Source organism: Ostrea edulis, chromosome 1 (genome assembly GCF_947568905.1).
Source record: "Ostrea edulis chromosome 1, xbOstEdul1.1, whole genome shotgun sequence".
Lineage (NCBI taxonomy): Eukaryota > Metazoa > Mollusca > Bivalvia > Ostreida > Ostreidae > Ostrea > Ostrea edulis.
Window position 1 is genome coordinate 40,826,080 of NC_079164.1, and position 23,294 is coordinate 40,849,373.

Below are 23,294 nucleotides of genomic sequence, written 5' to 3' on the forward strand. Positions count from 1 at the left end.
ATGAAACACTTTAGTCATTGATAGGGAACTAATAATGAATAGTAATAAAAAGAATAAATTTCATAAAAATAAATTTTAAGAGCTGAAAATTAAATGAAAATTTAGTAATCTCCTATTTCTTGTATCACATGACCCCGAGAGTGAGATATCACCATTAGAATGTATATACCAATGATAGACGGTTGGACTGTGAGACAGACAGAGTGTTAAGAATGATGTCAGCAAAGTTTTCAATAATTCTTACATGTTAGACTGTCAAATCCCCTTTTATGCCACGCTGTGTCAGCTGCAACAGACATCCCTTTCCTTGTTTTACAAGGAAAAGTTGGAAGAAGTTTTTTCTTTTTTCCCTTGGGGGTCTGCTTTAATAGACACTTTTTGGGAGCATTACAGCAGGCATCACGGACTTCCTCCACAAGTTGGTGCGAGTTAGAAGGGGTAGCTAAACTAAAACAGAATTGGACATGTTATTGTTCAATTTCATTACATTTCATTTTGATGTTAATTAATCAATACGTCAACTGTTACACAGGTACATAACCTACTACTTTACCAACTCATGTAGAGTTTTGTCAATGTACATAAAGGCTTGATAAAATGTGTGAGAGAGCATATTGAATTACATAGATACCTATCTGTGGTATTTGGATCAGCATCTCCAAGCAAAGGTGGTGTACATGGTCGTGGCAGACTCTCTTCGTCAGAGTCTAAAGTTACACAGCGTATCAACTCCTGCCTATTTAGAGAAATTCATATTTACTAAATTTTGAACAGAAACCAAAAAAAAAATATCTTATAATTTTAATCATATTCAGAAAAAGATGTGTTATGCATATATAAAATATGAAAGCCCTCATCATACATAATTTATGAGAAAAAATTACCCAAGTAAGTTTAGATAACACACAGAGACAGATAGACAGGACAAAAACAATAAGCCTTAAAATTCTTCCATTTGATTCATATATTTGGGTGAAGTAAAATAAATTTTCAATTATTTAATAGTCAAATGAAACACATCATAAATAATGTTTAACTGTTGCTAGTATTGTATTTGAAAATAAACCATTTTCTATTTTGTCATGACTATCATGATTGTAAAATATTACTTGATTTCAATAGGCGCGTCTGGAAAAGGACAAACTCCTAAATCACCAATCATTCCCTCTGCATCATCAAAGGCTGCCTTACTCTCTTCAAGTGAAATATCTCTGCAAGTAAATGAATAACCGTTCTAACAATCATACTTGCATGTATCTTACCACTTATGTCTATTTAGAATAGGAATGTATGTATGTATGTATGTATACATGTATGTATGTATGTATGTAAGTATTTTCATTCAACATAACATAAAATCAATACACAACTGTGACAAGTGATAATTTACATAAGATGGCCTGATTAGAATAGTTTTAGAATCATCCTGGGATCGATTCCCTGACTGTACACAAGGCAGTAACATTTTTTCTCTCTTTCGGCCCAATCTACAATTTGTGTGCGTGTTTGTTTTTTAAAAAATCAAATCTATTTGTTTTAAAATGGTTTATAATTCTTACTCCATTTCCATTTTGAAAGACTCATCAGCTGCCTGTCTAGTTGACTGTTGAGCTACAGCAACAAGCTTCTTGACATAGAAAAGGGAATAAGATATCGGATTGATTATATATTGCTTAAAGGGACTTAATGTTGATAGCCACACTTTTGAGCTTCTGAATGCAAAAATAAAAGCAATATTTTAGCCTGAAATCTGTGTTATGTAAACAAAGACTCGAGTCTTTTTATGTATAAAAACAAACAAGTGAAATATTGATTTTGTAATGTAAAGCATCTTAATTTTGCATAGTCACAAATTTAAAGTTTTAGATGACACATTTTACCCCCAAAATGCTTGAAATTATCGATATCCATTTCTTTTGAAAATGTCGTAAACAATAACATACCACAATCTTTGTTTACAAAACAAATAATTAACTTTCTAAAATGAGCTTCTGTTGTAACGTATAACCTTATTTTTGTGAAGCCTTTTAAATACATTGAACAGTAGAATTTGATCATTAAAGGTGAAATAGAAAATGTTGGCGGAAATCGTAAATCAGTCCGTTTATTAATGTCCCTCTCGAGAATCTTTCACTTATATATGGAGACGTCAACACTGCCGATGAAGGGCTGCAAAATTTAGGCCTATGCTCGGCGCTTACGACCTTTGAGTAGGGAGGGATCTTTATCATGTCCCACCTGTTGTGACACGGGACCTCGGTTTTTGTGGTCTCATCCTAAGGACTGCCCCATTTAGTCGCCTCTTACGACAAGCAAAGGGCATTCAGGACCTGTTCTAACCCAGATCCCCACGGGACGGACATTGGAACAAGAGAAATATTACACCATTTTAGAAAAATAACTGTTATGAAATCTTTACTATTTTCTGAAATTACACACTTATTTACAGCATTATCTATACCAAATGAAAAATGGCTAAACCTGATGGGAAAAAAACTTTTTGAAAAGTTTGGAATAATAACACTGGCAGAAGAATATTGAGGAAAACATTGATTTTAGATTATGAAAATGGTGGACTAAGAGTACTACACTTGAATAATTTCATTAAATCACTAAATTGAAACTCTACTTGGTCTAAGAAGTGGCAAGTCTGAAATTGTATTACACTGTTATTTCTTCGAGTGAATAAAGTAAAACTTTTCTGAGGCTTAATTTGCAACATTAAAAAAATATTTTGCATTTGGAGTGAATGATTTCACAATAAACTGGAAAATTCCAGTATGTAAAGTTGGTCGTAAGTCGTAAGTTCTTTTGTAAAACGCGCCGTGACTATGCAATGCAATTTACCTTAGTAGAAAAACCAACAATATTTTTATCTGTTTATGCTATATAAATACATTAGAAAGTAACAGCCTATACGATATATTGCAAGAATCATCTTGGTATAATAACAAAATCAAGATGCAGTACAAGAATTTTATATAATGTTTGATAAAGGCTTTAAATTCATATAGTGTCAGATCTGTTTGATGCACAATTCAATGATACTCCATATATTTATATGAATACTTACGAGAATATATGGAGGCTCAAAACAATGTATTTTGCATTAATGGCCACAGTTATGAGGACTCTCACATATAACCTCAAAAGCTGATGTACTCGTATACTGATCAAACAGGGATGGAGTCGGTTACATTGAAAATGTGTAATTCAATACTTTCAATTACATTGCTGATTTTGTCAATTGTAAATACACTCAATTGCTTTGAAGAATGTAATTTTAAATACATTTCAATCACTGAGGTTTATTTCAAAATGTCTTGGAAGATTTGACTGCGAAGCCTGCTTTGATTTGTCTGTAAAGCTTTTTGAGGAATTCTGCAAAATATTTGGCTTTGAAATTTCCTGATGCATTTTCTGGGACATGAAATTCAATTAGTACATTTTAAGTAATGTTTAGTTCTGAATGTAATATCTGAACTTTTCTACCTGTGCCTTTGGTTTGGTTTTCAAGAACGTATTTTATTGTAACATAATTACAAAGGGATCGGGCACTTGTAAGTTTTGAAAACTTAGACCGCCCTCTCTCCCTATATACATGTACATATATATAGACATAATGAGACATCTAATTATTGCATAAACACTAAAGAATGTAATTGAAAATACTTGACTTTTTTGGAATGTATTTAAATACTTGTCAGGGGCGGATCCAGGAATTGCAGTTACGAGGGAAGCCACTTTATGAGGCTTGAGGGCCCCAGCGGATCCAGGGCGAAGCCCCCGCAATCTAATTACAATCAGACTTCTTAGATCCGCGCCGTATACTCTGCCTATTGTAGCGATTGCGATCGTATTCTAGGATCTGATTTTAATTAGATTGAAGCTCCTGGATTTTACAGATTTTATAGGGCTTGATGTATGTCTCCTATTTAAGTCATTTGTACTATTTTCTATCATTTTTAATAAGGTGAAATTAGTAAAATGACGCAAATTTTAAGGGTTTTTGGAAAAAATCAGTTCTCCAAATAACGTAATTCAAGAAATCAAAAGATTTTGTCATTTATTTCTCAGGGAGTCTAAGAAAGTGTTGCTTCTTTTATTGTTTAATACATTTTTCTAAACAAGATACCACTATTTACCTTAAATTTGAAAATTTAAATCCGCCACTGCTTGTAATTGAAAGCAAAGTCAATTACAAATACTAATCCGAGATTCCTCTGACTCTTACCCCCGCTTTTATATTGTGACATGTCACGATATAAAAGCGGGGGTAAGAGTCAGAGGAATCTCCAAATACATTACAATTACACCAAATTACTCTATAAAATTTACAGTTACATTTTTCAATTACCCCATCCCTGAGATCAAAGGTCATTTAAAAGCTTTTACTTCAAAATTATTCGGGTTCTAAAAGAATGTATGACTTGTTTATTTCAAATATGAATGTCAAACAAAGTGGGCTGTAGATATATTTCTCATTTGACTGGAAACTTAAAATAACACAGTAAAAGATACAAAACTTTTATGGTTTCAATAACATATGAATTGTTATTTCTGTAAATGGGGGTGGGGGGTGGGGGTGTCGACTTTGTTCACTGTAACATTCAGCTGCAGACACTATTTTTCATCTCTTTTTTTTAAAGCGCTAAGCGTAGCTGCGATTTATTGTCGCCAGTTGGATTTTGCTTTCGTCATCACGTTTCCGGTTTATCGCCACCTATGGGCAAATTTATGCATCGCTGTAGTGAACAAGTCGTGTTTAAAGTAGTCGTAATTTTGCAACCGATCTAGTACGGGGATAACATTCATATTTTTCTTCTTCGGGAATACAGTTCGTTGGACAGTGGATAAAATATGTATAAAAAGGTGACATTTTTGTCCTCATTCTAGGGGAAAGGGGGACACAGATGCAGGTCATTCTTCAGTTAAAATTCCCGTTTGAATCTGCGTTTGTAATAATTAAAGTGATTATTAAGTAATTCAAAATCTAAAAATGAATAAGAATCTGTACATGAAACCGTTTTGGCTAGGGTGCCTTTGCATTGTTACCTTCACTATACACGAGTCATGAGAGTTTTCCACTTGTTTTGACTGCTGTTCCGACTCCGTAAAAAATTTGTACGACACAGCAAAAATGTGTGCAACACAGCAAAAAAAAATTAACTGATCCGCGTCGATCGTGAACGAGAAAGAACTTGTGCACGATTATGTTTTGACAGCAAAGGCTCAGAGGGACGATATTGCGTAACTCACTAACTGATTACACATCCCCCGATCATATATGTAGGTAGGTCATTCAGGAATTTAGAGGATGCAACGGTGTAACTTAGGCTTACCTTACTATTTCTAAACGACCAAGATATTCTTCAGAATCATCGTCGACACAATCAAATTTGATTTCGTTATTTAGTTTCAAAAATAAGACTGAAAATAATGATCTTGGGAGGGGGGGGTATAAATGGTACAAAATAATAGGTCTGCGTTTACGGAAGACAATGCCCCGATTTCAAGTCTTCAAAACACCGCCTGGAATTTTACGAGGGCTGTTTACTGAAATACATATGGTTAGAACAAGTGTTAGATAAACATTGCCATTTTGTCAAGCATAAATGTAAAATGGTTAGCGGTCCACAGTACGCTACACACAATGAAAAGTGATCGTGTTTTCAATTTGTTTGTACTTCAAGCAAACAATTGACAATGACAGGTATATGCTAAATGTATTTCCTAACGTACAAAGGATGAAGGAGGGGAAGGGGCATGGTTTTACTGTCGTTGTTCCCTGTCCCCACATTTTGTTTTCGCTGAACGATCTTTTCATATAAAAAATGCATTTAGCTTTTCGGCGAGATGCCTCTTCAATATTTCTAACAGCGGTTTGAACATTACCGTTTGAACTTTTAAGTGCCTAACTTGCGATTCTCATTGAGCTTATACATATACATGTTGTAAATATTATATATTTATTGCGAGTCACTTCTAATACGTTTTTTTTCCATATTAGAACTTCTATACAAGCTGCGAATCTTATGCTTTTTTGCTAAGGATATTTGCATTTTCATATAAAGAACTGTTTTATAAAATTAAAACAATAGCAATGTGTATTATGTCTCATTCAGACAAACAGGTCAGTTTCCTTTGCAATATGAATATGAGCTTTTACACAAGGAGTGTAATACACACATGTGTTTAATGTACCTGTGTAGAAAGTCTTGGAGTTTTTTTGTTTTTTTTTAGATTTACGAATAACAAACAATCACTACAATGCCTAAATGTAAATCCATGCATATATATGCTTGTCCAATTTATCATATTCGATTTAGTATATCCTCTTGCACTAACTTTCATGTTAAAAATTAGCTCTTTCCACTATTGTTAATAACGCAGCATTCAGTTTCAAAGTTATTAATATTGCACATGTATGATGAACATCTTTTTTGAATAACTTCCTATATTTTGTTTTCAGTTATACATGTATTTATCTGACTTATTTGGATTCACAATCTCTCCAACCTGATTTATTGATTACAAAAAATAATTCCACTTTCATGGTTTGATTGCTATATACAGATAATCATGCACTGGATTCTGTAGTACAAGTCATACTTATTTAAATGATTTCTGGTGAGGTGATGAAATGGATGTAAATGTTTCATAGACCTGCATTATTGGTGTGTTTGACATAAATATCTGTGGCACTTGTTAGTTAGTGTATGTGTGTATTTTTCTTTTTTGTCCAGTTGTTTGTTTGTTCCTTTCTATCATTATTTGACATACACGTATGTATGATTTGTTTCATTTTAGTTGTGTTCTAAAAATACTTCATACACTATTAAACTGGAACACAACAGTAAGTTAGTTGCGTAATAACAATTGAACACTTTATACCGAAAACTACCATTACAGCTGTTTCCATATTTTCTACCAAAACTTGAGAAATTTCCAAAAATATCCTTCTTTACCACTTCACATCTGTAAGAATTGTATAGTCATGTAGAGCATTTCATGATCCAGGGTGGGGGCCGTAGTGGAGCGGATCAGAAACCCTTGACTTGGGAAGATGGATAGGGACAAACTGGGTATAAAGTGTTTATGTGTAAAATATTTGAATGGCATAGCCTTTAATGCTAATGATTGATTGTATCTTGTTTAACGTTTCTCTCGATAATTTTTAATTCATATGGAGATGTCACCAAGACAGGTAAAGGGCTGCAAACTTTAGGCCTTTGTTTGACGCATACGGCCATTGAACAGTGAAGGTTCTTTAGCGTGCCACACCTAGGCTACAGTGACACGGGATATCCGTTTGTAAGGCCATCTCCGAGGACCCGTGACATTCACACCTGATACAGAAGAGTTTGGCAATGGAACTGTCACTACCTAATTTAACGACCTAGGTCTGTCGCGGCCGTGATTCGAACCTCGACCGTCCGCATACAGGGCGAACACTTTACCTCTGGACCACCGCAGCGGTGGTAATGCTATTGATACTAAATTTTGATTATAGATATTTAAAAAGAGCAGGTGTCCTTTACCAAAATTGTAGATTTCATGATCCCAGGATAGGGTTTTAGTTCCGGGTGGGACCAAAATTATTATAATGACCATTGTTTTTAACAACATCATATAAAGTATGTCAGTATTTCAACATGTTGAAAAAGTTCAGGACACTGTTTCCAATCCATATTTGTTATTTCCTTACAGAAAATATATCATATAGTTGTGCGAAAATAAAGAATAATACATGAACTTTTTTTTTTTTACTGTTGTTCCTGCTCATTAATTCATTAATCCCGTGTCACTGTAGGCAGGTGCGTAGCTGCCTATACGCAAGTACGCAACTGCGTACACATCATTAGAGAGAGAGAGAGAGAGAGAGAGAGAGAGAGAGAGAGAGAGAGAGAGAGAAAGGGGGGGAGATACTTGCTGTTTAAATATTTGTGCCTCAAAAATAAATATCCCCGGTTTTAATTCAATCAGCATGATAATGTTCATTAATTCAGAATTCATGAAGTCAGCTTAGCGCTTTACAGTTCTTTCAGTACTTTGATTTTTTTTTTTTTTCATTTCTGTTACAATCCGGATTTATTTTTGTTCGATGGTTTTCTAGCAATTACATTGCGAATGTATTTTCCGGTTCGATGTAGACCCCAAGAAACTTGACAAGTCTTGCATCTTGTGATCTTGATAAGAAGTTGGAGAGAAACGAATGTGTTAAAAGACTGTTGCAGGGTGAGATATTGCCCTTGTATCTTTATATCCAAGATGGATGACCAGGAAGCATGGGGCCAGTTAGTCAGTTTGACAGATTTCGACTCGGATCATTTACTGCTATCGAAAAACAGACTGACGATTGGCAGAGCACCAGGTATTGTAATCTGTAGGCCTAGTGTAGAGTTATTTATTCAGTTATAATTTTTAACAGAACTTTTTGTTTTCTTTGAAATTAAGTTATTTCTACGTTTGAAACTAAAATCGAAAGTACATTTCCCCAACCTATAAAATAATATGTCTTACGACGTGACCGTGTTTAGCAGGTTTGGCACACCCCCCTATTTGGTACTTAAGGTCCCATATGGTGGTCAAATGCCTATATGGTATACCTAATATACTGACCAAATGGTGGTCGTTTTATTTCGTGTCAATATTATTAAAAAACAATGGGCTGGCGCGTTTGCACGGATATCTTGGCTTCTTCCCTGACATTGTTGCAGACTATAAAAGGCAACTTCCCCGACTTCCACCGTAGCGTTACAGCTGGAGTTGATGAACAACACAGAACAAGTGGTAAGTGAAGGTAAAATCACTCAAATTTATTTCTTACAAAACAAATAATGTTATTTATTTTTATAAAATTTCCACTTGGACATCAAGTTTCGCTTTTGCTGCATTGAATTCAGAGCACTCCTTTGACCATGATGATCGTAGACCAGTAAAAGTACCATTACATTTCATAAAGTCATCAAAATGTTTGTACGGCGACCCTCTAGTACTAAAAGTAAATGTAATTTTCCGGAATTCAATGACGGAATTTGTAATGTTAAATTATTGTTCTAGAAATGGCGGTTCCAAAGAAGTGTGGATGCAGAAATCACGAACTTTTTGGGTTGATGTTACAACTGAACCAAAGCTTTTCAATGGAAATGGTAGAAAGATCAGGATTGCTATCATCAATAAGTTACGGGAGGAGGGGCTGCTTTCAGAGAAAGCCAAATATGTTTGCTAGATGTGTGTTTCATATACTAGCTGAGATTAAAATGGAAAATCTTTATATGAGTTTCATCATTTTATTATTCTCTGTGATATTTAATGATTAAAGTGTGTGCCATGGGGGGGGGGGGGGGATCTACAGTACATGGTCTAAAAGAAAAAAAGAGGACGATAGTTGCAGAATTGTTTTGAAGGATAGAGGAGGGGGAAGTTGAAGAGGAAGATAATGAATCAATTATGAGCGCAATTGGAATATTAAATTCTCGGTCCCAATTTCTCGTTATGATTTGATAAAAGTAAAACTTCATTGAATTAGAAATTTTATACATTTCTATTTCGTCACATAGGAATAAACGAGGCAAAAAGTATTTTTGAGGACACGCTGCGGGTTGGCCAGCGATATATAAAGGGCTTGCATAGTTTTATTTTGCCCCAGATGGCGCTTTAATAACAATTGAGACCTCAGCAGATGTCGCAATATACAGGTTTTTCACCTTTAAAGTGAATCATGCACAAAATTCGTGATTTAGAATAAAATTTCCATTGTACAGACCCTGAAGCGTGCTACTACACCTCCAAAACGTTTCGTTTCGGTCCATGCAAACCGTTCAGCATTTCGTGCAGACCATTCAGCGTCCCGTGCAATTCGTTTCATGTAATAATCGTTCCGTGTATGATCACGCCACGCCCATAGAAACGTGCAGATCATTCAAACCACGCCCTTAGAAACGGAGAGACCGCGCAAATCATTTCGGCACGGGATGTAGGACAGATAAACATTGTTGGGAATTGGAACAATTATTTCAAACTGTCTATAAGACAGACTTCCAACAGTGAAAATCTGCAAATAATCGAAAGCAAACAGTTTATTTTAAAAACTCTAGGCAAAGCAAAATCCGATACCATTTTATCACCGTTGGTAGTTTCTAGCAAGTGCAGAGACATGTAGGCCTATATCTCTTGTCCTTGGTTGTTTTTTTTTGTTGTTTTTTTTTGTATATAGGAATAATTTATTTGTCTTGTTACATTTGTATAATCAAGTTTCTCTTTTTAAATTAAAAAAATATTTTCATCAAAATTGTTTATCGGAACTGTCTGCAGAATGCAAAGACCGAACTATAAGCAAGTTATTTGTTAACAAAAATGATTATACGATTAAACCGAATTTATCACTTTATAGGCCATATCATCTTAAATTTTAAATATTGATAGGATTCTTATTTTTCAATTCTCAAGAAAATTATACACTTATATGCCATGATGATGAATAACAACCTTTTTATGTAGGGTGTATTTTCTTTTGTCAAACGAGCGAGTTACTCGTTTGCCATCAGTCAAGACCTTAGTTTCGGTTTTCTTTTTTTCAAAGTTTGTAGGATGGTCACTTTTCCGCCTTCAGAGACTTTCTTCTGAAGTGTATATAAGGATATATATATTCAAGCAATATTAAATGCGATTGTAACTGAGATTCGTATTTTATTTGTCTTTAGACGGAGGATTAATGAAAATTTGCACTGATGGGCCTCCATACAAAAATATAATCCTTTGCTTGACATCAATATAGATCAAGAGATTTCATTGCTACGATTGTTTTTTAATAACGGTCGGATGATCAAAACTAAAAGTACAGGCATGACAGAAGTCGCCCATGTTTGCAATTCTACATTAAAAGTGTTAAGATGTTAATACATGTTTACAATGTTATCAAACCTACGTAATGCTATGGAGAAGGTGATTTTAAAACGCCTATGTGCAAAAATCGCTAGGGTGGAATTTTATAAAAGACATATTTTATCATGAAAATTATCGTCAGGTACTTATCACTCCAGAGGACATTGTGCGCCGTGTTCGCTTTTAAGGTAAAAATCAAAATGCACGGAGTTGGACTCCGATTTGGTCAGTAAACATAGGTACCGATTTGGTTGATTGACCACCATATGGGACATTAAGTACCAAATAGGGGTGTGTGCCAAACCTGTTTAGGGGTGAAGCAAAAAGTATTGGCATTAGTATCTATATCTAAACTAAAGCAGGACAAAAAACAACCCGAAGTTAGCACGAGGACAGAGCTGTATCAAAGCATCCTAATTTTGGACATAAGATCCACCTATATATTGAACGCGGGAAATATAACGCAATTGATGTAAACAGTGCATTGTGACGTCATATTCAGTGTCAGTATTTAGCAAATTTACAAACATAGAAGACATGGCACAATCTCGTTAAATGAGGAGTGATAATTATGATTAAGAAAATAAGATTTACTTGCTTTTAAGGGTTTTATGTAACATCTCAGAACGACCTGAACTTGGGTACACGAGATTCAATATGGAGAAATACATGTTCCAGGGTTTGAAATTAATTTTTTCAAGCACTAGTCCGTACGGACTAGTCACTATTGATGTTCGCTAGTCCGCAAAGCATTTCACTAGTCTGCCCAGTATATCATATTAAATGATCTTCATTTTATTCAATAATATTTAATGAAACCAAACACATCACAGTTGTAAGCAATTCAGTTTCTGGCACCTACAGAAGAAAAAGACCACACTTTATTTTGCATTCAAGATCTTCAGAAGCATACAGTAACCTCCGAGTTAATCCTTTTGTAAACGTCCATAAATGCGTTCGATATTGACGTTCCTGTTGTTTTTGTGCTCAGTTCTTAGAGTCACAGGAGTTCGAAATTTTATCAATAAAGTCAATAAAATTCACTCGATTGACCAAGCCATAAGCTATAGTGTTACGAACTCCTGTGTTAGAGTCGCAAATGACGAAAACATGTGCGCACAAACGTGCTTGTTCTTAGATCACACTACTTGCAGTTCTTGCACCTTGAACCCGTTCTCGTGATGTGTACTCTTGAGTTCAGAATCGGCAAGAAATTGTGGTCGTTCGAAGAACGGTGGTCTCGAACGCACTCCATGTGTTTAGAAGATCAGCATGTCATAGTCATGCAAACATTTAACCATGCAGGTAATCGACCATAAGTTCAAACATTTAAGAGACTCGGACAAATCTTGCTAAAATCTTAACCAAATCAAGATTGATTTCCGGATTTTCACTAGTCCGTACGGACTAGTGCTATAGAGAGTTTACTAGTCCGGCACGTTTTTTATTAGTCTCGGACTTACGGACATGAGTAATTTCGAACCCTGTGTTCACGTGCTCGTATTCGAATCGACACCGTTTGGATCAAAATTTTCAAGTTCCATAGATATGGTTTAATTTTTCATTAGTTTTCTATATTTTCCTTTTAAACATGTATACATGTATATACGTGTTACCTATAAGGAGAGCTCTGCTCTCATGGTCTTTCTTAACACCTTCTTACACGACTTTAAACATTGAATGCTGGAAATATAAAGCAATTGATGAAAACAGTGCATTGTGATGTCATATTCACAAATTTTAGGGTACCCATGTCTTTGTTTTTATTTTTTCATGAGACGATTCATTAGATTATGATTAAAAGACAAAAGTATTGTTTTCTAACTTGTTATCCTTTATAATGATCAATAGCTGTATTCAAAATAATGAAATGTTAACATAAATTACAGTACAATGTGAAACACTTGATCTTAGTGTTGTATATTTTACCTCATTTGAATAGAAACTTGTCATGACATGCATCGATCATTTGCAACATTTAGCATGTGTCGATCTTATTGTGATCAAAGCATGCTGCATAAAACTTAGAAGTTTCGTAGTAATAGGTGTTCATAATGACTATATTTTATCATTTCAAAGAAAATTTGGAGAATTTCATGTGATTGTGATGTCATGCATTGAAAATGCATATTTCACATCATACAGATTAGCATTAGTGTTGTATATTTTACCTCATATGCAAACAATTATTTTTTTTTTAATACGTATATTTAAATCACAGTAAGAAATCGGGCCAGATTCGACTCTTTGTATACCTAGTTCTTTGTAGTTTGGTAAATGTTATTTGAAATAAAGTCCAGTTTCCTTGCAACTGCCTTTTTTATTATTAAAACTCTTACGACAATATTTTCAGATTGTGATGTTTCATTTCCTGGAAACAAACTCGTTTCTGGACAGCACTGCAGTATTGAGAGGGATGAAGACGGCCATGTTTGGCTGAAAGATTCCAGGTGGGTCTGGAATTATTTGTGAGTTATGTGGTACTTTGAAGCTTATAGAATATTTTTATGGTTTATGGATGAAATTATTCATGTGGGGAAGTTATTTCCAATGAATCCAAAATTTTGACACAATCTTGCATATATTTATATACAAAATGTACCTGTTTACCTTTAAAATAAGGAAGAAGATTTTGAATGAGGAAAGAAAATACAAATGTATAAAACCCCACCCATAATCCATATTACATTCACCATATAACATTGCCTAATTATTTATCATTCATCATGTTCATATGAAATAACAATATAATAATCTTAACTGGGAAATATATTATAACACCATGAACACTGGACTTTGTTCTCTACCCAAAGAAGTAACCAATCCATAATATTTAGCTCTTTATATAAGTGATTCATTGATTTAAATTTGAACTTCAGATATGAAAGCTAAATAATACTCTTTCATTTTTCTGCGTCATTGATTTTTCAGTACAAATGGAACACTTTTGAATTTGAAGAGCAAAGTGACAAAAGGAAATGTAAGTGATTTGTAAGAAATTTTATTTTTATTCTGATTGGTTTATAATCTAGTGGGAAATAATCATACCACCCACTAGAGCAAGGTGTAGAATATACTTGGCATCACAATGGATTTTACTGTTGACATCACATTGAGAGACCAGTTTCCCCTAAACCTGAGATTGCCTATAGCTTAGGTGATTAAACGGTGCATAGAAAATAAATTTGTTATTTAGGTGTAATCAGAGCATCATTTGGATTTACCACACCCTGTATCTCAATACACCCTGAAGTGATTTACCATGACCTCTATCTCAATACAGTGGAACCCCGTTATTACGTTCCCCCTTTATTACGTTAGTCCGCATATTACGTTGGAATTTCAAAGCACAAAACCATTTCTTAACAAACCTATATAAAATAGACCTCATTATTACGTTGTCCTAAATTGCCGGGACTCGGTATTACGTTGTAAAAATTCCGACAAAAACGTAATAAACCCCTAATTATTCAATAGTGATTCTCAAAATAATAAGCCATTCACACCTTGACTGCCTGAGGCAGTCACCACGTAAATTTCCTGGTCTGTTTGGGGATTAGAGACGCTTGACTGATCACGCTTCGATAGATCTAGCGACATCAATACAGGTGAATACCCTGTATAGAAGCCTGTGGTAAACAATTAAATAATGTTTATTTAGAAATTGTACTCTATGAAATTTACTTCATTTTTCATATTTTGATAACCAAAGAAATAATTTCTCAACCACCTGCGTGTTCAGCATAATGTGATTACCTTCGCTATTAAAACTCTATTCACGGACAGCTTTGGTACCAAACAAGAAAGGCAAGATTTATCGTAGCAATGTTACAACCGCTTGGGTAACTGCTTGGACATAGGTGACTAAAGGTGTTCAATTAAAAAAATTGTTCGTTGTTTGGACATGCAGCTTGGGTGTTCGTAAATCTCGTCCATACATACACCAATCTATCGGCCGATTCGTGCACGGCATTTACCTCAGTGAATATTTTAAAATCCCTTGATGCGCACGTGATTTTAGTGCCATCATTTAGCGTTATAAATGAAATCTTCGTGCATCATTATATTTTTTTATGGATTGCGCTTAAATTGTTCTCCGTGCATGTTTATGTTGGTGAGAAGTGTGTAAGTGTTGGGTATCATGTGCGTTTTGTGTCTAGAGTTTTGTTGTTTTTTTTGGGTGGGATTTTTTTTATTGTGTTGTGTATTGTGTAATTAGAGAACTTAATAAAAACGATGTTTTGTTATTTTTTTAATACGAATGTTGAATACGAACCGGAACGAGTTATTGAGAGAAATTTACATGAACGCATAGTTTTAAAGTTGAACAAAATGGCGGTCCAAATGAATGCAGAAAAAAGCAACGTTTATCAAAACATCCTTATGTATCCTACACCGAAATGAAGAAAAGGGATAAGAACATGAAGAATTACGGACATTAAAGATAAGACGTAATAAAACAAAGTATCATAGTCTTTTAAACAAAGAAACAGTAAAGATATATTCACACACCCCTTCACGGAGTACCAACGGACGATATACAATTTCCAAATGATAATTTTAACGGATTTCACTGGGAACGTTTATTACGTTGCCCCCGGTATTACGTTATTTTATCGTGACAAAATGGAAAACGTAATAACGGGGTTCCACTGTACATCCTGAAGTGATTTACCACTGCCTCTATCTGAATACACCCTGAAGTGATTTACCACTGCCTCTATCTCAATACACCCTGAAGTGATTTACCACTGCCTCTATCTCAATACACCCTGAAGTGATTTACCACTGCCTCTATCTCAATACACCCTGAAGTGATTTACCACTGCCTCTATCTCAATACACCCTGAAGTGATTTACCACTGCCTCTATCTCAATACACCCTGAAGTGATTTACCACTGCCTCTATCTCAATACACCCTGAAATGATTTACCAACACCTCTATCTCAATACACCCTGAAGTGATTTACCAACACCTCTATCTCAATACACCCTGAGGTAATTTACCACCTCTTTTTTAAAGAGGTACCCTACATTGTCATAATGGCTGACTTTTTTTAAAAACATGAATGAAAATATGAATATCAGCAATATTTGTCTATTCATTTCAAATATCATTGCCTAGTGGAGTAGCTAAATGCATTGACTGTTGAACTGTAGATCGCTGGTTCAAGATCAGTAGGGGTTTTAAATTTTTTTCAGATTGCTTTCTTCTAAAACTGCAATTTTGACTAAATAAATTTGAAAGTTTTCAATTTCAAAATATTGTTGTACATATCCTCCACTTTTCATCCATATCAAGTTTCTCTGGTGTAGCATTCCTCTTTAATACAATTTACACTTGTACATTATGTCGACCGATTATAGACTGTCTTTGAGCTATTGTATTTCTTTAACACAACTGTATCTGTTATTGCAGAGTTGTACAATCATAACTGTTGTAAATGCTTTTACAAATTTACATGAGTTTGAAAATTTGCTCAATGTACATGTATAAGAAATATGAGATGTTCTAGAGTTATGCTATAATTGAATGTTAATTCATTGTGTATTATACAGAGAAAAGAGTTGAATCATGGAGATGAATTTTATGTTGTATACAAGAAAGATAATGAGGAGTTGAGTAAGTATGAAATTCAATGTATGTAATTATTACCAAAGACAGGTGTTGGATGTGTATTTTGGACTATCCTGTACTCAGTAAGCATTTTATGAATTATCCTATATGAAGTACCCATTTTACACATTTTCTTGTTATGTCACTATTTTTCACAATTGTAAGGGTCCAGGATCCCAGTTCCAACGTCCCCTCGAGAATTTTTCCATTGAGATGTCACCAGCAAAATGTGAAGTACCATAAATATAGACCTATGCTTAGCACTCGGGGTTGTAGCAGTAAGGGTTCTTCTACATGCCAATGAATGATGTGACAAGAGACCTCCGTTTTTAAGGTCATATCCAAAAGACCGATGATTCTCACTTCTAGATGCCGAGCATTTGGCGAAGGAGCAATCACTACCTATGTTTACACCTTAAGGAGCAATCACTACCTATGTTTACACCTTAAGGAGCAATCACTACCTATGTTTACATCTTAAGGAGCAATCACTACCTATGTTTACATCTTAAGGAGCAATCACTACCTATGTTTACATCTTAAGGAGCAATCACTACCTATGTTTACACCTTAAGGAGCAATCACTACCTATGTTTACACCTTAAGGAGCAATCACTACCTATGTTTACATCTTAAGGAGCAGTCACTACCTATGTTTACATCTTAAGGAGCAGTCACTACCTATGTTTACATCTTAAGGAGCAATCACTACCTATGTTTACATCTTAAGGAGCATTCACTACCTATGTTTACATCTTAAGGAGCAATCACTACCTATGTCTACATCTTAAGGAGCAATCACTACCTATGTTTACATCTTAAGGAGCAATCACTACCTATGTCTACATCTTAAGGAGCAATCACTACCTATGTCTACATCTTAAGGAGCAATCACTACCTATGTTTACACCTTAAGGAGCAATCACTACCTATGTTTACACCTTAAGGAGCAATCACTACCTATGTTTACACCTTAAGGAGCAATCACTACCTATGTCTACATCTTAAGGAGCAATCACTACCTATGTCTACATCTTAAGGAGCAATCACTACCTATGTTTACATCTTAAGGAGCAATCACTACCTATGTCTACATCTTAAGGAGCAATCACTACCTATGTCTACATCTTAAGGAGCAATCACTACCTATGTTTACATCTTAAGGAGCAATCACTACCTATATTTACACCTTAAGGAGCAATCACTACCTATGTCTACATCTTAGGTTTGACATGGGGCTCAGACTCATGACCCTCAAACTCATGACAGTATACATTTGTACGGTATACGAGGGTTGTCCCAAAATACCGTGGACTGGGCTTAACTTTTTAAAGTATCGATTTAATTTCATAGAAGCTGCTATGTGTTGCCAATTATACCATTGTTGACTAATACCCAAAATTTCAACTTTGTACTTCATTTAGCTTTTATGAGAAAATCAATTATTTTACAATAAGGTTATGCTCGGCGGCACAACTTGCGACATTAATATTATCTCCTGGTGTTTGCATGTCTGAGAAAATCCTTTGAACATGAAATCCCTCTTTGTTTTTCTTCATTTTTAAAAGCCTAGGTACCCAACATGCACATACCATATGCATTCCTAAATTATCCGATAGAATGTGGTGAACAGAAGATTTGATGATTTCCAAAGTTTCTTCAACCTCTCTTATGGTTCGATGTTTGTCTTCCCGAATAGTGTCATTCAGCAATTTTACCGTTTTATCGTCAATTTGCTTCGGTCAGCCTCTTTTTCCAGGCATACTGTCCTCATATTCTTCAGAAAAGAATTTATGCTATTTGAACACCAGGGAACAAAAAACATTTTACATTGCTTCTTTATGATGAAAAACCTAAAGAAAAAAATTCCTACATAATGTCAATTAATATTATAACTTTTACATCTTTTTATTGAAAATTGTTTGCTCTTCATGTTGTAAAAGTTTAATTTCCCAATGATGTTAGCTGAGAAAAGCTGCTTGTCCATGGAATTTTGGGACAACCCTCGTACATCTTTATGAACAGTATACACCCACATATATGTAGTAACAATAGTTGTTGTTTTTTTCCCAGACATTGGATACATTTATCAGAGCATGGAAGAGCTAAGGAGAGAGGAAGATGATGAGGGGACACAGGAGTACTCCACTGACATTTTGGAGGCCACTCTGGCTGGTACGGAAATTGTCATATTTATAACATCATACAACAGCATCGTGTTCATATCGTAGGGATGCACAATCTGTCTGGTACAAAAGTTGTGGTGTGATATGTATATAACACAATATATTGACGTATTGATGGTCAGTATGTGATTAAATCTGTCATCGACCCTTCATGTAACCAACTGTGACTTTTAAGTCATATATAGATGTTTAAAAATGATACAATTTTACTCAGTTAGAATAAATTCTGGTGCATATCATGTTGATTCTCTTCTATGTAGCTTTATAGAGACTGAGTTTTATTTACTATTGGTGTTAGATGCTCATGTTAATGTTGATTCTATTCTATGTAGCTTTATAGAGACTGAGTTTTATTTACTATTGGTGTTAGATGGTGATGTTAATGTTGATTCTATTCTATGTAGCTTTATAGAGACTGAGTTTTATTTACTATTGGTGTTAGATGGTGATGTTAATGTGGATTCTATTCTATGTAGCTTTATAGAGACTGAGTTTTATTTACTATTGGTATTAGATGGTGATGTTAATGTTGATTCTATTCTATGTAGCTTTATAGAGACTGAGTTTTATTTACTATTGGTGTTAGATGGTGATGTTAATGTTGATTCTATTCTATATGTAGCTTTATAGAGACTGAGTTTTATTTACTATTGGTGTTAGATGGTGATGTTAATGTGGATTCTATTCTATGTAGCTTTATAGAGACTGAGTTTTATTTACTATTGGTATTAGATGGTGATGTTAATGTTGATTCTATTCTATGTAGCTTTATAGAGACTGAGTTTTATTTACTATTGGTGTTAGATGGTGATGTTAATGTTGATTCTATTCTATATGTAGCTTTATAGAGACTGAGTTTTATTTACTATTGGTGTTAGATGGTGATGTTAATGTTGATTCTATTCTATGTAGCTTTATAGAGACTGAGTTTTATTTACTATTGGTGTTAGATGGTGATGTTAATGTTGATTCTCTTCTATGTAGCTTTATAGAGACTGAGTTTTATTTACTATTGGTGTTAGATGGTGATGTTAATGTTGATTCTATTCTATGTAGCTTTATAGAGACTGAGTTTTATTTACTATTGGTGTTAGATGCTGATGTTAATGAAGTGGAAGCTACAGAAAAATCTCCAGATTCGAGGAAGAGGCCTGCTGTATGTAATCTTGTTTTATTTCAAAATATTCAAAGTTGCATTGTACAGTGAAAACTGCCTAATCCAACACCTGTGTAATTCGTTTCACTGGGCATTTTGACCCTTGTTTTCATTCTCCATTCTGTGGTCTAGAAGTAAGAGCGTTCGCCCCGCATGCAGAAGGCTGGGGTTTGAATCCCGGCCGCTACAGACCTAAGTTTTTAAAACAGGTAGTGGCAGTTCCATCGCCAAACCTCGGCATCAGGTGTGAATGTCACAGGTCCTTGGAGATGACCTTAAAAACGGATGTCCCATGTCACAGTAGATGTGGCACGCTAAAAAACCCTCACTGCTCAATGGCCATAAGCGCCGATCATAGGTGTAAATTTGAAGCCCTTCACCGGTCTTGGTGACGTCTCCATATGAGTGAAAAATTCTCGAGAGAGAGACGTTAAGCAAGATACAATCAATCAATCATACATATTTTGATTGTTTTGTACACTGTATATTCTGATACTTTTAGTATTCCAACAAAAAACTAATTTTCCAATGCATATTGGATAAGACAGGTTTCTCTGTATATATATCAGAAATTGTAAAAGGTGGTACAGTGTGCACTGGTCATTTTCTGTGATGGATTTGTATTTCTTTCAAAGTGCTATTAAAATGTTATCCCCTCACAGTTCATTGCAAAAGGAGATAAAGACCACAATTTTTGCTCGATTGATTTTATACTTTACATGTAGCTTTACTATCTAGAAAGTAAGAACTCTGTTGAATTTGGGGTCAAAGGTCAAGGTCACAATGGGACTTCATAGAAAAAACTTGTAGACGTGTATTGCAATGGTAGATGTATGCCCCACCTTGTGGAGGTCGTGTTGTTTTTCATTGTGTATTTGTATTTCTTTGGTAAATGTTGTTTTTGTGGTGTATTTGGGGTCTCAGACATTGATACGAGAAAACTGAAATTTCGTTGAATTTATATGTGAAAAATAACACATCATTCTTTGTATGTACGTGTACGCCTCTATGATTGAAAATTATAATGTCTTACCACCAGGAATCTACTTCACCCACTGAACCAGTGAAGAAACTAAAACGTGAAACAAAAGAAGATTCAGATGACTGCAAGAAAAAAACAGATGTAAAGAAATCCGCAGAATCGGCCCAGTCAGATCAGCAAAAGTCTGATACTGAGACTAAAGGGATCAAAGGTGACAAAGTGCCTGCTGCTGAACCAAAGAAAGACGAAATAGAAGAGGCATTAGTCTGCATCATTTGTCAAGAGATCATGCACGACTGTGTCAGGTAAAAAACTTAAATCAAGTGTAAACTCTATAAAATACATCAGAGTTATTGTATTAAATAGATTTGATAGTAACTTTACATGAATTCACGTGTCAGTATTAGAGTTATCTTTCTTATCTCTGAGCATCGGATGAATTTACCTGTTGTTGTTTATTTTACAGCCTCCAGCCATGTATGCACACATTTTGTGCTGGATGTTACTCGGACTGGATGAAGAGATCGCCCGAGTGTCCATCTGTGAGTATGTCCAGTACTCTCAGTGATGTATTGAATGCTAGTTAGATGAAAATGAACTTATCACACAAAAGCCTACAAGATGTTTCAGAGCACATGTAAATATTTCATTTGCATATGTTACTTTTTTGTTTTGAACGATTTCGAAAATTTAAATGCTATTTGAAAGAATGTGATTTCAAGAATCATTAATACATAAATCATCTTGATACAAAGTTCATTGTACATTATAATAAAAAAATTTTTTTTTTACCAACTATGCTCAATATGACATTGTAAGACATTTTATAATTTAAGCACAAAAGTCTTTGTGCAGCTATTGATTTGAAAAGTTATAAAATTCTATCAGTGGGCTACAGATCAAGTTTGAGTTTGGGCTTTGTTGACCTACGTTTTAAAGAGTACTGGACCTTGAACTTTACAAATAATGTCACAAAGCAGGGTCCTTTTGTAATGCTTGGCACCACATGATATTATCTAGTTACTCTTTGCTCTGACAATAGATTGTCCAGTAAAGTTTGAGATTAGATGTAGAAGGGACATACTTGTCATATCTGTATGTTCGGTTAAACACACACAATGTACATGCGTACTTGTTCCTTAACCTCAGAATTACAGATTGTGCAGTAAAATTGACCTGTAAATTGTCTGTTTGTCTGTCTGTTTGTTTATCTCTTTGTTTGTCTGTATGTTTGTTTTTCTCTTTGTCTGTCTGTTTATCTCTTTGTCTGTTTGTTTACCTCTTTGTTTGTTTGTTTATCTCTTTGTCTGTTTGTTTGTCTTTTTGTCTGTTTGTTTATCTTTGTTTGTTTTTCTCTTTGTCTGTTTGTTTATCTCTTTGTCTGTTTATCTGATTGTCTGTCTGTTTATCTGATTGTCTGTGTGTTTATCTGATTGTCTGTTTGTTTATCTGATTGTCTGTGTGTTTATCTGATTGTCTGTGTGTTTATCTGATTGTCTGTCTGTTTATCTGATTGTCTGTGTGTTTATCTGATTCTCTGTCTGTTTATCTGATTGTCTGTCTGTTTATCTGATTGTCTGTGTGTTTATCTGATTGTCTGTTTGTTTTTCTGATTGTCTGTTTGTTTATATCTTTGTCTGTTTATCTGATTGTCTGTGTGTTTATCTGATTGTCTGTGTGTTTATCTGATTGTCTGTCTGTTTATCTGATTGTCTGTGTGTTTATCTGATTGTCTGTCTGTTTATCTGATTGTCTGTGTGTTTATCTGATTGTCTGTGTGTTTATCTGATTGTCTGTGTGTTTATCTCTTTGTTTGTTTATCTCTTTGTCTGTTTATCTGATTGTATGTCTGTTTATCTGATTGTCTGTCTGTTTATCTGATTGTCTGTCTGTTTATCTGATTGTCTGTGTGTTTATCTGATTGTCTGTGTGTTTATCTGATTGTCTGTGTGTTTATCTGATTGTCTGTGTGTTTATCTGATTGTCTGTCTGTTTATCTGATTGTCTGTTTGTTTATCTCTTTGTCTGTTTGTTTGTCTCGTCTTCCTGTCTGTCCCTCTGTTTCTTCTTTTCACTGATCTGTGTCCACCACATTTGTAGGAATAAATTATGATATTATCTGCACCATTATGTACAAATTTTGAAATTGATAAATGGGCTGTGTTTAGCTTTATTATAAGTGTGTATACCTTTACAAATTTATTACAAAGGAGGTACATACTGTATATGTTATAGAACAAACAGGGCATCATGAATATATCCCAAATCATCCATTCTTCGATGTCGTATGTAGGGGCATGCTTTACATGAAAGAACAAGGTACGGTTGTATACATAAAAAGGCCCAAAAAATTTCTCTCTATAAAATGTGTCTGGAATTAACCTTAATCAGTGTTTTAAGAAAGTAAAATAAATGCCAGGTATACTATGTCAACAAAATCAGAATGATAGTCCTAAATGGATAGC

General features: G+C 34.6%; 1 protein-coding gene across 3 annotated transcripts in view; it reads left to right on the plus strand.

The window, feature by feature from the left end:
* Nucleotides 1-7,894: 7,894 nt before the first annotated feature.
* LOC125656230 (E3 ubiquitin-protein ligase CHFR-like) overlaps nucleotides 7,895-23,294 on the plus strand; it is a 29,498-nt gene continuing 14,098 nt past the window's right edge. Inside the window, exons 1-8 of one of the 3 annotated variants that reach the window (XM_048886851.2) lie at nucleotides 7,895-8,374; nucleotides 13,241-13,337; nucleotides 13,819-13,867; nucleotides 16,448-16,511; nucleotides 18,579-18,680; nucleotides 19,786-19,847; nucleotides 20,887-21,134; nucleotides 21,296-21,371. In XM_048886851.2, coding sequence (XP_048742808.2) covers nucleotides 8,272-8,374; nucleotides 13,241-13,337; nucleotides 13,819-13,867; nucleotides 16,448-16,511; nucleotides 18,579-18,680; nucleotides 19,786-19,847; nucleotides 20,887-21,134; nucleotides 21,296-21,371 — 801 coding nt within the window. In that variant the 5' untranslated portion in view covers nucleotides 7,895-8,271. The other 2 variants (XM_056148887.1, XM_056148892.1) reach the window with 2 other exon arrangements.